The 12,875-nt window shown below is 40.1% G+C and overlaps 1 protein-coding gene across 2 annotated transcripts; it reads right to left on the bottom strand.

Moving 5' to 3' along the window:
* Nucleotides 1-441: 441 nt before the first annotated feature.
* On the bottom strand, nucleotides 442-12,767 carry nipsnap1 (nipsnap homolog 1 (C. elegans)). 2 transcript variants are annotated; one of them, XM_048244318.1, is made up of 11 exons: nucleotides 12,597-12,767; nucleotides 12,006-12,133; nucleotides 11,801-11,846; nucleotides 11,453-11,547; nucleotides 11,129-11,199; nucleotides 10,287-10,427; nucleotides 10,052-10,083; nucleotides 9,365-9,459; nucleotides 9,095-9,178; nucleotides 1,361-1,414; nucleotides 442-681 (listed from the first exon to the last, which is right to left on the bottom strand). In XM_048244318.1, the coding sequence occupies exons 1-11, from the start codon at nucleotides 12,671-12,673 to the stop codon at nucleotides 617-619; spliced, it is 888 nt and encodes a 295-aa protein (XP_048100275.1). In that variant the 5' UTR covers nucleotides 12,674-12,767; the 3' UTR covers nucleotides 442-616. The 2 variants fall into 2 exon arrangements, with proteins under 2 accessions (XP_048100275.1, XP_048100276.1); XM_048244319.1 differs by lacking the exon at nucleotides 1,361-1,414 and having other exon boundaries at nucleotides 12,597-12,763.
* Nucleotides 12,768-12,875: the final 108 nt, after the last annotated feature.

Below are 12,875 nucleotides of genomic sequence, written 5' to 3'. Positions count from 1 at the left end.
GGCAAGGGTTATCTTATATTCAGCTATTACGTGTGGCACATTTATTGGGCTTTTAGCCTCTTTTAATTTATTTGATGAGGAACTGATAAAGACTGAGCAGCAGAAAAGTCATAGTCGATACATAAATCGTTTATCGTATTATAATTAGGCTATTGATAGCCTACTATTACTTTACTACTATTACTGTTATTATTATTATTATTATTCGGATGAGGCAAAGGAATGTAAATCTGAGTCTGAAATGTTGGCTACAAACATACTGCTGTAACTGCACTGCTGCTATTATTAATTGTTAACTTCCGGGAACTATTTGAGGCTTCCATTGTTGGAAAAAAATGGAACATTAGCGTCAATGGAGTTGTCACAACTCTACCTTTATATGGCTCTGGTTGCTACATTCTGCAGACTATTCTTGAGAACTGCTAAAAAAGATGATTCTACTTTCAACAAAAAGATAATTTATTGACAAATCCAATCACATAATCTATAAATTATCACCCAGTCCTATATATCATGCTCCAGTCTAACTGATCGCTACCCAGCAGCTTGACAGTAGGATCCTATGGATATAATCCTTGTCAAGGCAGAATATTCTGTCTTTAGGCTCCTTAATGCTTTATTGTAGTGGAGAGAACTTCATTGGAATCATGATCCTGGACTCCATACTTCGGATCAAAGGCACTGTAAGACAGGCATAAAGTGTCACAGGAGTCAGTTTTACACACACATAAAATACCAAATACCCTCATTTTAAATATATCAAAATAAACTACAAAATACACTGTATTTTTGTATTTTGTGAAATTGAAATAAAATACTAAAAAAAATATCACACATCAGAAATTCCAGTTCAAAAGTTCTACCGAATACAGGACAACAAATGGAAGTAGGACAGGTGAGAAAGTGACTGGGATTGAGAGTGTGGGAGTGTGGGGGTGTGAGAGGGTGAGTGTGTGTGTGTGTGTGTGTCAAGGCCATGCTCATTATATACCTTGAGGGGGACATGTCCCCAATATTGAAAAAGTGTACAAAATAACCCCCAATATCAAGACAAGATAACTTGTTAGGATACAGAGGCTACAGTAGTATCACTCACTGTTGTGCAAAATAATCACTGTTACAAACTGGAAAATGGTATGTGGTATTATGTGCTAAATGGTTAAATATCTGACAGAGAAACTGAGTGCAGAGGTAAGATGATCTCAGTTAAGTGAAGCAATTTGATTACAGAGAATTGCCAGGAAAACACTAACTTGACTTGCACAATAATCCTCTCTTGCACCATTGCTTATTGTACAGTAGTTGTAGTTGTAGAATACCATGAAATGATAAAATATATTGGAAAAAGTGATGTACAGACTGGTCATTATTCCTGAGAAATTATGCACTGCCTTCTCTCTCCCTCCTTCCTCTCCTGTAGCAGATAGATAGATAGAGATAGATAGATAGATACTTTATTGATCCTCAAGGGGAAAATCAAGGGTCTCAGTAGCATACAGACATAACACACAACATGCACTTACAGCAGAAATGGTAAACATAAGTATAAGTATAAACATATAACTAAACTCCACTGTACAATAAAGACAGTAGAAGATAAGACAGATAACATAACTAACAAAACTAAATACTAAATACACTATATAAGTTAAATTAAGAAAGTGTGTACAATGTGCTTGAGGGTGATCAAGCATAAGACGCTTGTAGTGACAGGGCCAGGACTGGTGAGGTGCTAAAGGGAGTGAGTGTCATGGTGAAGGTGCAAACAGTAGTCCAACCATAGTCCTTAGTTATGTGTGCCTGGCAAGGTGCTCAAGAGAGTGAGTGTCATGGTGAAGGTGCAAAAATTAGTCCAACATTAGTCCAACAGTGCAACAGTGCAAGAGTAAGGTCTAGAGACCAGCATTAATAATAATGACAAATAGGAGAGTAAAGTGTAATGTAGACAAGGTAAAATAAAAAAATATTTCAGTGCAAGAACAGGTTGAGGTAATAGGGTTATAGCCATTCATTCATTCAGTATTGTATCAGAAGTCTGACCGCAGCCATTGATCATGTGTGCTAATATAGCATGAAAAACAGTGTAGCAGTAAAACAGTAGTGAAAACATTAGGCTGTGTACAATAGTAAAACAGTAGTAAGCAGTAGTGGGCAGTCGGTACTCAAAAAACATGGACATGGAGAGGGTGGAGAGGCAGATAGACTTCTCTGTTTAGTCTATCTCTCCTCTTACATTTAGTGAGGCATTGAACAGTTCAATGGCCCTAGGAACAAATGACTTCCTCAGCCTTTCAGTTGTGCATGGCAGTGAGCGAAGTCTCCAGCTCTTTTGGTTTTTGATAGTGCTGTAGAGTGGATGACATTCATTGTCCAGAATGTTGATCAGTTTGTTTAGGGTCCTTTTGTCAGATATTGAAGTGATGCACTCCAGTTCAGCTCCCACTACAGAGCAAGCCTTCCTTACCAGCCTGTCAAGTCGCCCAGCATCCTTCTTCTTTGTGCTTCCTCCCCAGCATACCACTGCATAGAAGAGGGCGCTGGCCACAACAGACTGATAGAACATCCTGAAGAGCTTGCTGCACACATTGAAGGACCGCAGCCTCCTCAGGAAGTACAGCCTGCTCTGTCCTTTCTTGTAGAGTGCATCAGTGTTGGCTGACCAGTCCAGTTTATTGTCCAGGTGGAGACCCATATACTTGTAGGTGCTTACCACATCCACATTGACCCCATCAATGGAGACTGGTAGCAGAGCGGGCTTAGACCTGCGGAAATCCACCACCATCTCCTTGGTCTTTGAAGTGTTTAGTTGAAGGTGATTGAGTTTGCACCACTGCACAAAGTCCTCAACCAGGCTCCTGTACTCCTCCTCTTGCTCGTCCCTGATACACCCCACAATTGCAGTATCATCAGAAAACTTCTGCATGTGGCATGACTAGCATTTGATCAGTGCTCTTTTTAAGTTGAACTGGGGTAGTGTTACTACAAGCTACTTGCTACTACAAATTCCTAGTAACTAGAAAACATTCTATACAAGGTCATATCATTTTCTATTTTATGAGATCAAGTAAACAATATTCAAACCAAAACAATAGACTAAGTGATTTTTAACTAAGTCAGTGTTTGCTCCTTTACTCATCCCATGCCATCGTCTATCCCTGCCTAGTTGGCACCATCATGCCCCCCTCTCTCTTTAGGCTACTCTGATAGATAGATAGCATTACATGAATATTTGCTACTATGACCACAATATCTGGACTTATTTTCTATACCAATCCACAGATTTATGTTCATATGATTATAATTGTGGTTGTAATTTGTTCAACCCTCAATGGTATGAGATATAATGGCACACAAGAATGAGAAAAACAGTATTATTAGACATTATTGTTTAAAAGAAAACATATAAACAAATCACCCCATGATTTTGTACCTACAGTGTACAATAGAATGGCAGGAACTGATTTCACCCGCTATGCACATTTGGGGCTCTATCGCACACCCGACGCAAGGTGGCTCAAAGTGTGACACAAAGTGCGACGCAAAGCTTATTCTTATCCTACACCCAGGTGTATATATAAATCGGCATGGCTGATTACACCTTACATCATGCAAACAACAGTGCGTGAATTGTCGTTCAATCGAAAACATGCTTTAGATGTTTGCATAAGTCAGGTGGCACATTACAGTACAGTCCTCAGAAAGTGGCAGCATTCTTTGTGGCATATTGCATGTTGCATACAGTAACATTGCCATGCGTCATAGATGTCTCGTAGACATAGATGAGGAAACATTACAGGATATTAGAAAACGTGACGCTGAATTGCACTGTTGGCAGAAGAGCTGACTGATCTATAGCCTGGTAAGCAATGAATGAATGAAATGAATAGCTTCATTTATTTTTAATCCCGAACATTTCATTGATTATTAGGACACTTTAAGAAAAATAGTACCATGCATATATGATCCTGGAATCACAATATGATTGGCGGGGAGAAGTTCATTGGAGCCGGGTACGGTAGGGTCCAGGAGGTGCAGGGAGCCACGTGCTCCTGTTGAATGGAGGAGATCGAGTAGAGGGAGAAGGAGGTGGTGTTGCAGCAGGAGCAACGCGCTCAACTGCCTCCGCAAGCCTCCCCAGATTGTCGGCTATGCCCAAGAGAGGCCGCAGCAGCATCTCCATCCGGCTGAGGCAGGTGCTGAGGCGCCCGACCAGCTCCTTCCCTAGCATATCGAAGCCGGCCTGCTGGAGATCCAAAAAAGGGTGCTCCCCCTGGCTGATGCTGCCATGACGTGATCTGGGTCGGCGTGTTGCTCCCCTGGACCTCGATGTTGTTGGTTGCACTTCTCCCTCCACAACTGCACCCAGCTCCACTGGTTCCGGGCTGAGGAGGATCTTCAGCCAGCAGAGCTGCAGGACATTTTGGTTTATTTAAATATGTGGCTTTTTTTCAGGCATTAATGTGAAGAGATACAATAAAATGATTAAGCAAAACCATTTTCACAAGATGTCTGTATGTATAGTAAGCCTGTGTGTATAGTAAGCATTGACTGACCTTGATGTTGGAGGCCGACTTCTAACCCTCCAAATCCCTCAATGCTTTCTGCACTGAGGGTGGAGGCAGCGAGGTCCTCCACTGGCATCAGATCCTTAGTATTGGCCAGTCCCCCTCCCGTCTCCAAAAGCTGTTTTCGGTTCATGGCGAGCTTTTACTTTCCCTGTCTCCTGACATCATTGTACTGTTTAAGGCATCTATGTGCAGCTGTTCTGGTGATGCCAGAAGACCAGGACACACTCGCCGCAACCTCCTCCTACGCCTGCTTCACCTCAGGGAGTTTTGGTGGTGTTCTTGCGTCCCCGTAAATAGTGTGCTCGCAGGCCTTCACCTCACGCACGAGCATGTCGGTTTCTTCGTGGGTGAAGCGTTCTTGTCGTCAAGGTAACTGCGCCGATATAATAGCAATTCGCCATTGTTCAAGCACACCTGGCTTTTAAAGGGAATGGGATATGACGGTCTGATTGGTTTATTGTATGTCACGTCCAAAACACACCTCCCCCCCAATGTTGGCTACGGCATTGGTGTATTTGTGTGCGTGTGTGTGGGTGTGTGTGGCCTGCATAGGAGTACCTTTAGCTTAATGCCTTTAAGCACAACCAAACTTTTGAAAAGTCTGCCATTTAGACATTGTCGAGGAAACCTGTTCAATCCAGCAAAGGTGAGTAAATGCTCTACTGGAGCAGAGAATGGGAAGATTGTTAAATCTCTTAAAATGTGCTTGATTGAGGGATCCCCTTAGTCAGGAAGACACTTTGCATATTTTTCTGTCACATAACTCATGGTAAGTCACACTACACGTTTCAATCAGATGCTGGTGGGCACACACAGTAGGCCTTTGTTCGCCTGCTCACATTGGAAGACCGCCGACAAAAAGTTCTGAAATACCATACATCCAATCAGATTGGACTGGATCGGATCTGAAACATTGATTTTTACGTGCGTAGTGAGCCTGACAAATCAGACAGACCAGATTCAAAATGTTCTTGGATGTGTCTAATTCTGGGCTATAAAATCAGTTCAAAATCAATCAATCAGTCTCTGCTTGGCATAAGTCATATGCATTTGGTATTAACCATATTTGAATTAATTTTGTCCAATATTTGACATTTGAGGTTTTAGGGATGAAACAAGGGAAGGTTGCATATTTCAGTAATTTTCAAAAGAGTAACAGGGTCATTCTTTGAAGCAGGTGCCATTTGTGTCCACAATATTTGATGAGATGCATAAGGCACAAACTAAAGACAAAGTGTGTTTCTAAAGACTAAAGCTACTAAGTCAAGGGTTCTTGTTAATATGATGTAGGCAAGTTGCAAGAAAATACTATTCTTAAAAGAGTATCACACTATTTAACCATTTTTCACAAATGCATGGCCATTTCCACATGTCTGGGTTGACCGACATGACATTTACATCTTAAATATCACCACGTAAATGTTATATTCTTATCAAACTTTTGCTATTTTCAGATTTTTTATTTTTTTGCATCCCTTGGTTTGACGTACATTACCGTAACTTGTTTTGTCTGTAAATAGCATGCGTACTGTTACTTGAAATGAAATCACAAAGACATTTTTTTAATAATGTCTGTCTGTAGAGCACCCAAGAAACTAAGCAGAATTCTGACATTCTTTTACATTGTTTATTTGTTTTTTTTATTATTATTACTATGAGGGGGCCTGTCAAGCTTAATCCAACCTCCTCATCACGCAAATTAAACAGTTAACACTTTCATTGCTAAGCAAATTACATTTGTAATTGAAGGCATATCAATAATTTGACCAAGTGGATAAGAAGGGCCATTTTGTCATGAAATATACCACCCCATCACATTTATTATATTTCAATCCATTATATTTCAATGTGAAAAAATATGATTTTTTGGATGACTTTAATGCTATGGATAAATTGAAAAGAAAAATTTGAAAATGTGGAAAAGGCACCTGTTTCATAGAATGACCCAAAAGGGGGTTAGCTAGGGGCATCCGTGGCCTACTGGTTAGCGCTTCAGACTTCCGGTTCGAACCCCGACCAGTAGGTACGGCTGAAGTGCCCTTGAGCAAGGCACCTAACCCCTCACTGCTCCCCGAGCGCTGCTGTTGATGCAGGCAGCTCACTGTGCCAGAATTAGTGTGTGTTCACTGTGTGCTGAGTGTGTTTCACTAATTCACGGAATGGGATAGATGCAGAGACCAAAAAGAGTATATATACTTATACTTATATAGCTAGTAGGCTTTAATAATCTGGAATAGCTCAATGTATGGACATTTAATGGGTAGACTGAGTACAGTTGAGACACTTTTTGCCCACACAAAATCAAACAAAAAATAGATACTTGAAAGAAGTGATTTTCCACACAATATTCCACATGCCATTTCCTTAGCTTGTAGACTAAAATATTATAAATCAATAATACCCATAAGTAGTTTATATTTTCCACAATTAGCTCATAAACATAAGGTGCATTTTGTGTCTTGACACCTACCTGGTACAGTTGAGACACCCATCTTTAATGATGTATAGTTAACTAACCGTTATTTGGAAAGTTGAATAAATAAAAACATGGCATAGCAAAGTGTTTGTAGTTCAAATTCATTCATTTCATTTAAATTAGCGTTGGTTAAAAGGAATACATCATTAACAAAATGTGACACAGGAACAGATAGCGAACAGTAGCCTACAAATGGAATGTTCAAGTAGCCTAACACAATCCAATGTGTGTCTCAATTGTCCTCCGCTGACCACCTCAAACATTTCTCTAGATTTTGCAACGACCTTACATGGCACAATGCCATAAAATATGCCAGTTTTTAGGACACAGAATAATGTTTGTAATGATACCAGTTATGTTTAACAGTAACATAAGTGTAATGAGCTATTCATTGTCGAAGGTGCATGGTGAAGTGAAATTCTTACTTTGGAAAAAAAACACTTGCCGATATCCTTGGATGGGAGATACTTGTGTCGTTCAAATTGTCCATGATCAAAGAGGGCACTAATATGCATGTGCATAGCAAAAATCACAACTTGGGCTTGCTGTGCAAGCAAGATATTTAAGGTGTCTCAACTGTACACATGTCTCAACTGTACTCAGTCTACCCTACAAAGTATCATTGTTGTACCATAGATGATTTGATAAGAGTTCCTCAGGAACAAGACTGACAGAGTTCCTTGGGAGCAAGAATGAAGAAGCAGAGGTATATCAATGTAATTAATTAAGTATATTTATGTATGAAGGTAAAATGGCACAGCATTGAAACTTTAAATATTGAACTATTCCCATATAGCACGCAGTACAAACTTTCAATGCTCCAGCCATACTGAGGGCCAGATGTACTAACGCTTTTGCGCCCACGTGTAAAATCATTGCGAGGTATGTACAAACAGGCCGCAATGATGTAAAAGTGCAAACTGCCTGTCGCGGGAGCTGAAAGTGGCAGATTGCATTTTTCATGTTATGTATATGCATTCATGGGAGGATCCAGTGGAAAGTGGGAGTTTAGCGTAAAAAGATGGGAGGGGTAGAGTAAAGAGCGCCTAATTATGTATTCCGCGGTATGTACAAAGACTGCTCCTGAAAGCGCATCGCCTATTCTGCTAAAAACTTCCGCCTTGTAAAAGCAGGTGTTAATCCAAATTGCAGTTCAATGCATCAATAAGAGAACCTTTCAAAGACAACAGAATCGCTATTTAGAGCACCAGTTTTTGTGGTGAAAGTATTTACCAAAAGCAACCTTAACTTTCGTTGGCCTTTTGAATGTCTTACTTTCACTTTCACGTCATTCACTTAAACTTTCCTACTTGCTAGATTTGACCAATCTTCCATAGCCTACATGCACAAAGTTTGAGTAGAACTACTGATCTTTATTATCTCCCTGCTTGTTTACATCTTATCATGTATGGTATTATTTCATGATCGCTAAACATTTGATTCTTTTTAATGTTTCATCAGTTAACTTCATTCAACGGCGCTTGTATGTAGGCGCTGCCATTCAGTTGTGGACGTTCGTAAATTGCGTTTATGGGCGGAGAAAGGCAGAGAAAGGCGCAGTTTACACTAAGGATTGAACGATTAATACGACGGAAACTTGGGTCTGACAGCGTTCGCAATCTGCGGTGTGTCCATGACGCTGATAACGCTATGTTCGCAAATGTACGTACATCTGGCCCTGAGTACTTTTAAGGTTTTCCAAACCTGGCCCCCAAGAAAGTACATTTTTAGATTGTAAAAATCTAAGAGCAAAGAAATGAATGAAAAATGAAAACGTTGGAATGGATCTTGGAACAAAAATATTTTACAGGTCTTTGTTTTGGTTCACCAGAGGCTTTTATGAGACAAACAATTAGCTGAATTTTCAATCAAAAATTGTATTGGATAATAATCACAGACTATCTTTCAGGAGAATTTTACTTCATGTTCCTTCATTGGAAGCCTTACGCACCCAATGCAGCGTAAAAAAAATAAAAGTTGACACTGATTAATTTAGGCCACTATGTAAAAGTTTTGTTCTAAACCTTATGCACTGTACAGACACACTCACCTGTGTAATAAACTGTTGACTCCCAGCCCTCCTTCAGCCAGGCAGTATTCCTGGTTTCCTCTCTGGTCTGTAGGTCCTTATAAGCTGCAGGTAGAAAATCATTTCCCCCTCAGATGGCTTGTACATAATGTCATTGGTGCTAAAGACATCGGATATTGTTGGCCGACAGAACAAATATTCTTCATACTTGTCACACATAGGAAATTGGAAAAATAGATAGTTGACGCCAACTAAGTCATGGACAATCTGATAATATCACTAGCAACTCACCCCACAGATGATGGACCATGTACAAGTCTCCAATTTGAGTAAAGAAGCCACCAACAGCCTCATTGTTCTCCTGGCGACTCGTGATGGCCCGAGCCCTGTAATTTATCCAGAGTGTTAAGACCATCCCTGAGGCATTATGAGAATCACCTCAAATGACCAAAAGAGTTTGTCACGATGGTCCATGTTGCTGCACATATCACAGAAGCAGGCTAAATATTCAAGTATTTACCTACTTTTCACAGTATGATTATTTGATTTGAAATATGACATATACCGGTACTTCCTACATTGTACCTAAACAAATTAACCTGACTTTGGAACCACTGTTTAAAGTTGTTTACATTTCTAAAGAAATCTCAAAGCATGTCAGATCCACGATAATGACTGAATCTAGTCCAACACCTCTGGGAGGTTAAGAACATGTAGAGAGAAGATCCCAATCTGACTGGACCCAATTCCTCATCAGCACGGCGTTTGCCAAAAGCATCACTAAACAATCACCATGATTGCCATGGGGAGTGTTCCAAATGATAGTCTATGATTTAACTATGGTAGTTTCCCAGTGATGCATCATGGAAACACACTCTAGATCAGTGCCACAATATGCTGTTACCAGGGATATTCTTGTCACATTTATAGCACTTAAAAAATAAATGATGATGGTGTGTCATAAGTGTATGAGCTTACCAGTGATTTCCCCACTCAATCATTGTGCCGGGCTGTTTGTTGGCAGAGAGAGGGTATTACATTGCAAACGTTATATTACTGCAGAGATGAATGCAAGTTACAAATTGAAGTATAGTAAAGCTTTCATTTACATTCTTCAAACACATTTAATACATTTGAACAAGAAGACACACAATTAATAATTATGAAACAACATTTATGCAGATATAAAAGCAAGCCGGAGCTAATTAATTACCTTGAGGTTATAGGAACGAAGTTCATATATGTTCGGACCAGTTCGGGGTGTCGGGTAGTTCCAAAAACTGAATTCCAGAAGGAGTTGGTTTTTACGTGAGACTAACATTTTGCTTCTCTCCTTACGAAACTCCATATATTCCTATGCAAACACATGCAGAATGGGATGGAGGCAAATGCTTTTCACTCCATGTACACCTAATTATTATATACTGTATGTTGTAAAATATGACAAACTGGTGACACAATAGTTGAATGAATGCCCTAAGCAGAACCAGCATCCCCCCCAAAAAAAAAATATTTAAATGACCTTTTGCCAGCTCCATACAAATATAGCCTATGGCTAATCCACAAACTCTAGCATTTGTTTGTGCCAAATGTATAGCAATATTAAGTTGGTATAAACAACCTTGGAAATGGAAGCATGTAATGACATGATGCTTCTAGCAGATTATTTTCCTTTTGCAATTAAAAATGAATTATGAGCCTGGTAGTCACCTAGTTATCTGAGTGGAATGTGTTTCAAGTAAATGCTTAGTTTAAGGGAAGACTTCAAGACTCACAAATTCCATTACACAAAGGCAAAGACAACTCTTTATATTCTTGTCCATTTTCCAAATTACAGTGAGTGCAGCCTATGTTAAAGCTACTCCTATTTATTGGCTAAATGTTGGTGCCCCCTCTGTCCCTTGATGCCCTACGCAGTGTGTGAGGTGTGTGGTGGTAGCGTTGGCACTTATTATATAAAAATTGTGGTGGACAGTACTTGACTCTAACACCATATAAAAATATGATCATTATCAGTATATATCCTCTCCACGGAAGAATTAATTAACTGTCTACCTTATTGTGGTGCAACTTGTCCAAGCACTCAGTAAGAGCTGGGTACCCTCCTGAATATCTCCAAAGGTGCACTGCAAACAAACAGACAGCAGGTGGCAGCATTGTACCATCTTGTATCCTGACTGTGACCCTACACATCACTGAACAAACTTGCTTTCAAAGCAGGAAATGTCTGCAGCAGCAGCACACAGGCTGACCTGGCCGGTGTGTTATCGAATTGTTGTCATCTTATTTTTTTAAAACATTTAACATCTACATTTCATCTTACAATAAGATGCACTGACATGAACTATGTTAGTCTATTTTTTTTAGGGTGACACTTACCAGCCTGGTCTTGCTCGCCATACCAAGTGTTCCAGCTTCCAATCACCTCACAGGGGTAGCTCTCGTCATGATGGAGTTGGTTCTGAACCTCAGCCCTGCGTTCAAATGTCAAAGGTCACTGAATGTCTCAAGTCAGGGCATTTGATGCATGCCATTTGATAAGAGAGCTGACGACCAAAGGCAGTCAAGCACGGAACAACTCTGCTGCCAAATTGCATTAAACCACTGGTGGCATTAGGAAGAAAACTTGTTTTTAAATGGGACTGTGTGATGTATGTGTGTGTTCCTATACAACTGCCCTAAGATCTAATGACAGATGTGGAAGGGGGAAAAAAGATAAAGACTTACGATAGACTGTTGTAGGCATCTAGGCAATCTGGCTTTACGTTGTGAACTATAAGCAGAATAAAATGTTCTTTTAATCACATGCAGAACTGTGTATACATTTGAATGAAAATATTTAGGGGCAGTAGTAGCCTACACATTGCACAATATGTCCTTTAATTTGAAAATGCACACACACACACACACACACACACAAAAAGATTCTTACACTGAATTTTGTAGAGGCTGCTGGTCTCTTTCTTGGACAAGAGATTGGAGTGGGCATCTTTCCTGGAATCTACTTTGTGTACAAAAAATGACCGAAACCAGCCCACATCACTGCTCTCTGCATAACCTCTGAAGAGGAACATGAAGTCATGGTTAGTGCGCCAGGTCATGTTTAATAACAAATTCACTTACATAATACATAATTACATATAAATAAAAATTAATATGGAGAGTGAATGGTATATTTAATATGGAGAATGAATGGACAGAAAACATCTTTTATGGCGGAGGTGGACAGAAAATGGGTGAGCTGTCTTATGTTGAGGGCAGAGTTCGAAGGTCAAGCTTGAGGATTCTTAAACAGGAAACTGCACTTATTTAAATTCCACCGTACGTTATGCAACGATAACATGTTCAATAAAGAATAAATATCAGGTCCAACTGGGAATAGTGGCATATAAAAAGAAACTAAAGCAAACAGCTGGACAGAGGCTAATCTAAAACAGCAAGTGCTGCAACCGCGCATGTCTCCTTGCAGAGCGCCAAGGAGTGTTGACAATGACACTACGATTTATGTTAGAACAAGATATACCTTTGAAAGGGTCCCCAAAACAAACAACTTCTGTGCAATTGCCCTTGGAGGTGCAGGAAACACCGTGTCCTTGGCATCTTCCTCTCTCAAACTCGCGACGGATTTCCAGGCGAGGTGGTAGGTAAAACGTATGAATGTTTGTGTTGTTAATGTTTAGCCCATTTGTGTCTGTATCTCACGTGTGGTCGCGCGCAGGCGAGAGATGATCAAAGGTTGTCCGGGAGCGTGCCTGCGTGTGTGACGTGCGTGTTTTGCTACGCCATTGAACAGCTTGGAGCA

The sequence above is a fragment of the Alosa alosa genome, chromosome 5 (genome assembly GCF_017589495.1).
Source record: "Alosa alosa isolate M-15738 ecotype Scorff River chromosome 5, AALO_Geno_1.1, whole genome shotgun sequence".
NCBI lineage: Eukaryota > Metazoa > Chordata > Actinopteri > Clupeiformes > Clupeidae > Alosa > Alosa alosa.
Note: the sequence above shows the minus strand (reverse complement) of the source record. Positions and strands in the feature narration are given on the sequence as shown.